At 36.6% G+C, this 7,691-nt stretch overlaps 1 protein-coding gene across 1 annotated transcript; it reads right to left on the minus strand.

The window, feature by feature from the left end:
* Positions 1–585: 585 nt before the first annotated feature.
* LOC103948826 (protein IQ-DOMAIN 2) lies at positions 586–4,580 on the minus strand. The gene is made up of 6 exons (XM_009359896.3): positions 4,391–4,580; positions 3,690–3,784; positions 3,250–3,585; positions 2,899–3,120; positions 2,390–2,509; positions 586–1,653 (listed from the first exon to the last, which is right to left on the minus strand). The coding sequence occupies exons 2-6, from the start codon at positions 3,756–3,758 to the stop codon at positions 955–957; spliced, it is 1,446 nt and encodes a 481-aa protein (XP_009358171.1). The 5' UTR covers positions 3,759–3,784; positions 4,391–4,580; the 3' UTR covers positions 586–954.
* Between the last annotated feature and the right edge of the window lie 3,111 nt (positions 4,581–7,691).

The raw sequence follows: 7,691 nt of genomic DNA on the forward strand, positions 1-7,691 counted from the left end.
TATGGATTTGTGTGCCAAGCGTTCTATTCGGATCTTGGTTATCCAATCCTATCTCTCTAAGCGCTATCCCGATCATCTTTATGTCTCATTCAAGGTTTCTGCTGTTTACAGCAAGCCGCTGCATTACACTTGAGTTGCATGGAAGAAATATGAGTTGCTCACAATTTTTTATGAGCCAAACCTATAAATGCTCAAGCTTGAGTTGTTTCTTATTAAACCAAACATTAACTCGACTTGTTTCTTTTACCAGTTGAACTTCGTTGAGCCAAACCTAATGCATGCTCAGATTTTTTTCAAGTCGATTTATAACGCTACATGTAACCTTAGATTGTTAACTTTCCTCTTTATTTGATACAATACAATACCAAAAATTCTCCCTTTTTAAAAATAGAAAATTGTTTTATCCAATGTTATAATGGCAAAGCTGGAAATCAACTATCATTTTTTTTATACTTTGAATGTTGTTTGATAATTATTTCATTTTCAATTTAGAGTATAGTTTTCATTTTTTTTTAAAAAACTAAAAGTAATAACCGATTTAGGCAATTGAAAATAATAGAAAAGGGAACTGTCTACACCAAATAATGAAACAATAATCCATAAATTAAATACATATACATATATTTTATAATCACCAATCCGAGGAAACAAGAAATTCAACAGAACACTATTAGTCTTCGTCTTCTAAGAATTGGGTTCTGACAATGGCAAGGACCCAGATAAGAGGTGTAATTATATCAGATACAAATAAACAAATTTGAAAAAATAACAACAAATGCCCATAGCTTGCAGCATAAGCAAACTCCTGGGAGTAATTTTACCCCACACCAACAACTTTTGAGGAAGTATTAATTAAGAAATCAAACAATTCACCGATGGAATAAACCTTTATTTCTTTCCCTTTTGGTCCATGAAACAGCTTTTCTTCCACTCTTCTTTCTGTGCTGGAAATAATTAGCTTTCGACTCCAATATCGGTCACTTTGTTTGCTGTGATTATACTGCTGTCAACCCTTGGTGGACCAGAATGCCGCCTTGGTCGAGCGGGGGAGGCTGGGAATGACAGCCGTTTCTTAGCTGACTCAGGCGGCAAGTCCTTCTCAGTGATCCCATTCTTCTCTGCTGGGCTCTGCAGCCTGGACTTAGCTCTTGCGGATTTCGTTGGTACCATGTAACTCGGAACTGCTGGAGAACTATCTAGGCTTTCGTCATCCCTCACAGAGGAGCCAGCAATGCTGTGCCTCCTAAACTGAGTTGATTGCACACTGACCATGCTTTTCATGTCATCATCCGGGACCCTACTACCCCTTGGGCTTGCTGCTGGCTTTAATTTTCGAGCTACTTTCGAAGCTGGCCTAGAAGGAGTTGAAGGGGACCGAAATCCAGGATGGCTTGGCTTTTCACTGGCTGTTGGGGATTGCTTGTCGGAATTGAGGAGGTAGCGGGCATAGGACTTGTTAATTTCTCCAGCAGAAATGCCGCGACTTGCACTCTTTACAGATGCATGCTCATCCTGCATGTCTTTATCTGTCATGCCACGACTCTCCCAAGGCCGGGCAGCCATCCACCTTTCCAACCAGCTCCAACCCCATGTGGGATTGCTTGGATCCATGAACATTGGGTTTACAGATTTTGTAGTATTCTTCCCATTTTTCTGTGGAGTGATAAAGGGGTTAGACCCAGAATGAGGTGAATTCAAGATTCAGGAAAACTTAAAATTAAATCAGCGGCTAAAATTCTTTTGGTTTCATAAATGGTAACCGCGGACCAAGCAGTTTATATTCACCATATGTAATTAGTTACATGGTTTTATTTGTAAACATAGACACACACACACACACTGACATGCACAAGGAAATGACCAATCAACTAAGCGCACAGATAAGCAAACTATACTAAAGGAAACCAAGTTATTTTTTCTTCAAAATGATTTTCCTAACCTTCTACTCTATAAATCTTAACTTAGCTGACTTAGTTGCAATTGTGAACTCTTTACGTCACCTGATCATGCATGTACCATATCATTCGACAAGACCAATAACGACCAAGATTACGCCTTTTTCACTCCAAGTCTGGAAATTATGTGATCTCAACCTAGTTAATAGTAATGAAATGAATAAAGAATCCCAAAGGAATCAAGGCTGGAGAATATTGCTGAATTGTAAACAAGGGTTTGTTGCATACTAAAATATTTGGTTTCAGGCTTGGAAAATAAAACCTACAAGCTAACAAAACTCACTATAACTAATCAAATAGCATAGTGGTAACTAGTTGAATGTTCCCATGACTTTCATCGTTACATCATAATTTAGCACAGGAGAGGAGAATGCATAAGCTATTCCTAATCCTTTCAATTCATTTATGTTCTGTAATATAATAGATTAGAATACCTGATGAGAGAATGCATAAGCGAGTGCTCTTTCCCTTCTCATTGCTGCCTCATGTTTGCTTAATAGGTTTGCTTCAACTTGCTCCTTCGACTGTATGCTATCATCCCATTCATCCCCAAGCTGTATCAATTTTCAAAATGAGTTAACAGTTGACGTTCATCTGGATGAAAAGTTATCTCAATAAAACTCCAAATATATATCTGTTTGGGAATCTTTGCTTTGATTTCAACCTTTGTAATTGTCCCATTTGACTTGGCCGAGTCAACAATGCAATAATTCTAACTTGCATTTCTCGCACCAGCATGAGAAAAAACTTTGAACCCGTACTTTTTAGTTTATTCACAAAGAAGCGTTTAGAAATTAGGTTCAAATAAAAACGTAGCCAGTATAACTTGTCTCCCAAACAGCTCATATGTTTAATTACCGCAAAAATGAAATGTTAAATCCAAAGGAGAACTTAGACTTTGCAATCTAAAAGATTATAACAAACAAAGAGTGATAAAACAGACCCGCAAAGTCTCAAGCTCTTTTGCATGTTTTAGTAGGAGTTGCCTTTGCAGAGCCTGATTCTCTTCTAACATCCTAATCCTCCTGGAACGTATCTGAGACTGCACACGAGATAGAGTCTGCATGCATCGGAGGGTATTTGTGGCTTGCCGTTTCACAACAGATCCCTCTATCAATGATTTCAGCCTAACAAGCCCTCTTAACGCCCTCAACGCCCTTCTTGCCTGGAAAGTTTGGAAAACAACTCAGGTTAATTCCAAAATATAAGGTTATATTTTAGCATCCATTTATAAACTTATGAACACTGCCATCAAGGATGTCAAAGGCCAAAATATAAATTTCTAAAATCATACCAGGTATCCTCGAAATGCTGTTTGAATCTTGATTGCTGCCACTTCCTCCCTTGATTTTCCAGCATACTGAGTGGTTGTAGGGAGTCTTACAACCTCTGCAACAGCTTGAGTCGGAGGAGCCACGGAAACTGCAGCCTCAGCCACTGCGGTAGGGGTGACTGTGGTGGTGACTGGAACAGAGTAAGCATCATTGTTCTGCTCATTCTCCACAGTGGTTAATTTCACCTCTTCTCGTGGTGGAAGAGGTGGCAATATAATGGACGGTTGATAAGAAGTAGATTCAAACTCCGGGTACTTTTGTTTCCCAAACCATTTCTTTTTTGATTTATCTGATCTCTGAAAAAAAAAAAAAAAAAAAAAAAAAGTTACAAAAAAATCAAAGACTCGTAACGGAATATACAACTAAACACAACGTTAGCTGAATTCGAACATCTTCAAACCTCCTCTTTCTTCTTAGAATCAGGGCTCAGAGCTTTCTTTACTGAAGAAAACCAACCTTTCTTCCCCATCTCCTTAACATTCCTCGAACTAATCCCTGTGAGGAACAAATCAAAGTTAACTTCCAAATTTCAATTGCATAAAAATAATGACTGCATCTGGTACATAATATCAGAAATTGTACAAGGAGGCACATCCATAACAAAATCAGCATTTTTAATGATCAAATCGATTATCGAATAAATCCTGGGGGAGCAAAAAAGGAAAGAAAATCAGTTAATTAAGCTAGACAATGACTTTCCATGGCAGAATAGAAGTTTTTTTTTGCTAAATGTCAGTAAAATTTAAGCAATCAAACATGAAAATTTATAAAAATTATCCAGTTCAACTAGCAACTGGGTAACTTCCAAATAAAAAAAAGGAACAAGACCCAGATGCCAAAATTGCCTCTTTTTATCCAAAAAGGAAAATTCACAACAATTATCAGGTCCAACTAGCAACTGGGTTATCTTCCAAATCAAAATTAAACAACACCGACATGTTAAAAATTGCTTCTTTTATCCAAAATTAGTAACCCAAATGCCAACAATCCAAGAAATACAGCGCAAAAAAACAGCATTCAAACAGCATCACATCACATAGTGAATTCCAAAAACAAAATCTACAATCGGGTCCAAATTAAAGAGCAAGTCAAAAGCATTACCCTGTAAGCAAAGCGGCAGATCTCAAATGGGAAGAGACTGGCCCTCCTCTTTCTCCTCTAACTATTTCCCCACCAACCAAAGAAAGTATTGCAACAAACTTGAAAGCGCAACAGCCAATAGGCCTCCACCGGCCCTCCTGTCTTTCACTTAAAGGGAAAATAAAGTCAGATCTTGACAAGGAAAATTTCAAGGATTGAGAAGCAGAATATCATATGAAGAAGACCAGCTGGGTTCTGCTCCCGTGGGTCCTACGTTTTGGGTCGGGCAAAGTGGGCCCCAATTATTTAAGAATGGACCAGATGCCACCTTTACCGTCACGGTAACAACTAAGGACCCTACCGGAGGTCAATTTGTCCCCGTCACCGTTAGCTTACTTCTCTCGCAAACAATATTTTACACCGTACTGGTCGGATTTTTGTATAGTTTTGAATAAAATCACCAACATTGTCAAACATGAGAGAATGTGGGGTTAAAATTATCGAACCTTCGTAGTATATATAAATGTAAGCATAATGTTGAGTACAGTAACAAGATCGTTCAGAATCCAATATTGTAAAGTTCGTGAACTAAAATAAGCTAAAAATACATCAAACATAAATTGCATGCATACATTGACGACGAATCTTCAAATTAACAAGGATATGTGTATGATGGGATCTTAGGTGAACAGTAAGCTTAGAGAAAATATTTTTTCTCTAATTAAAAAACTAATACGTTAATATGCAAACTGATTTTGTAGCGTAACTGTAAATAATTATCACCCATGACAATATATTAAAACGAAAACTATTTCTCTTGATATGATCAATAGGATAATACGTATGCGATGCAAGGAGAACGTTGTATATAATTAGTAAAGTTAGTTGAACTTAAATTTAATTAAACATGTCATATGCAATTGAATGTTTTTGTTTTTTATTATTTTGAATAAACGATATTATTTACACTAAGCCGTAAGAGAATAGGCTAAGCCTCATAATGTGGTTCAAATTCACATTTAACAAAAATCGAACCTAAAATTTTTCACTTACAAATAAAGAAAGATACTAATAAATCATAGTACTAAGCGAGTGATGCGTTTAATTTTATCTAGTTGCAATTTTCATCAATTTTGATTGCTAACCTTTCACATTTGTTGTCACACAAGTAAAAATAAGAATTAAGATGAACGTACATATACCAAATTGTGGTTGCACGGTGAATGTCAGATGAGTTTAAAACGTTCCCCTGAGTAGCTACGTGTTTAAAGCTCATAACTAACGTATTATTGAGGCAGGTTGAAGATTGGACCCCCAATCCATTTTCTTTTGATTTAATTAATTTGACTTAGAAAGTGACCTGTTCGTTAGCAACCCAACATGCTCATCATGCTGCATAACGCGTTTAGGAAGAGCGTCCAAATGCCTTCCATGTCTACTTTCAAACGTAAGACGTATTTAAGCATAAACTCTCAGGACTCGTTTTAAAACAAGACTATTTCAATTAAGCTGAACTTCAACTCATGTTTTAGATGACTTGTAGTGCGGTACAATATTTTTTCTTTTTATTTTTAGGTGTGAGATTTTAAGTTTATTTTTCATGAACGACGAGTTTAATATCAATTTATTGGATTAGCTTATTTTGTTGCTTATTACAAAACCGAGCTTATTTTGTTGCTTATTACAAAACTGTCTTTTATGTAAGATATTATTGTATATCAAATATTATAGTTGGCATTTAGTGTACCAGTAAAGATTGTTGATTCGACTCAGATGGTGGACTAGTGTCCGAACTCAAACACCAGTTCTCCCTCAAATCAACCACGTCGAAATTCCATCAAGGTTGGTCTGCCTAAATATGGCCTGAATAAGTTAAATTGTATACATGTTAGGTCATCTCCAACTGAAAACACTAAAATTAGCCTTGATCAGAAGTATAGTCGGTGGCGGAGCCAGAAATCGAGGTTAGGATGGGCCTTTAAGTTGGACTAGGATTCTCTCCATTCCTTTTTCTATCCCCTTCCATCCCCTCATCTCACACTCTTTATTTTGGCTTTCTTTTTCTATAAAAAAATTAATATAAGATGTTAATGTGACTTAACCGTAACTGTTCAAATAGAAGGGGAGGAAAAAAAGATAGGGGAGAGAATCCTTCTCCCTTTAAGTTAAGTCATATTAAAAGAATTAAGCACAATATGAGTATAATGTGAGAAACTTTGGGGGTTGTATTGGCATGGATAATTATTTTGATACAAAGATATTTTACATTAAGAGTGAAAGATTGAGCTAAGCCACGCTATGAGTAAGCCACAATAATTTACCATCGCACTCATCATAATTGTACTTAAAATCACATACTTATAAGTGGAGAAGAATACACGTAGTGCTAGTGACATTGTCATGAATAATTATAAACTAAAGAGAAATTATGAAGGTTTAGAGATTTCATGGTAGTATTACAAAAATGTAGCATAAACGCAGAACTAGTTGTTGAAAACGTCATGGCTTAAAACTACCACCGCAAAAACACATTATAGTAGACCTTATTTTATAATATTAAAAAATCTCAGCACCTTCATGCATTAAAATGGTGGCTTATTAAAGTCTTGTAAACCAACATACTAAGGGCTGATTTGGTATTGCCATGATTTGAAAAAAAGTTGCTTCTGCTGTGCTGTGAGAATAAGCAGCTGTGAAATAAAGCAACAGAGTGTTCGGTAAACTTTTTTGTAAAAGTGCTTTTGAAAAAAAAAAAAAAAAGCAGTATTATAGTGTTTGGTAAACTTTTATGTAAAACAGATGTGAAAAAGGGCCTGTTTTTCAAAGCTAGGTTTTGCAGCTTCTTGTTTTTGGCTTTTTGTCACCCAAAACTGTGAAAAAAAGTTGAAGCTGAATGTTTACCAAACACAAAAACAACTCCCAGCTTTTTTTTATACCAGTTTTTTTCAGAATCACCTCAGTACCAAACCAGCCTTGATGCTACGGTAGGTGCTGCAGGAAGGGCCTAAGCCTATCCAGGCTCTCGTGTGGCTCCGTCGTTGGGTATAGTTCTGCAAAAAAATTATTTTTAAATGAAAAGTGTCAGGCAATATTGTGGATGCAAATTTTCACCGTCTTCTCCTTTGACGAAAATGCACTTGCAATGGGGTGGCTTTGGCCGAAGAATCACAGACACCAAAGTTTGAATTCTGAAAAGAATGTGTTTAGGAATTTGTGGGTAGCAAATGGCTTAACTTTTTGGTGGGATAATAGGGCTATTTATAGGGGAGTAGCCGGCTCTTTTTGGAGAATGGTGGCCGGCCATATATGGTGAAATTGTGTG

Source organism: the organism of the source record quoted next, unplaced genomic scaffold (genome assembly GCF_019419815.1).
Source record: "Pyrus x bretschneideri cultivar Hongxiangsu unplaced genomic scaffold, Pyrus_bretschneideri_v1 Contig94, whole genome shotgun sequence".
NCBI classification, from domain to species: Eukaryota; Viridiplantae; Streptophyta; class Magnoliopsida; order Rosales; family Rosaceae; genus Pyrus; species Pyrus x bretschneideri.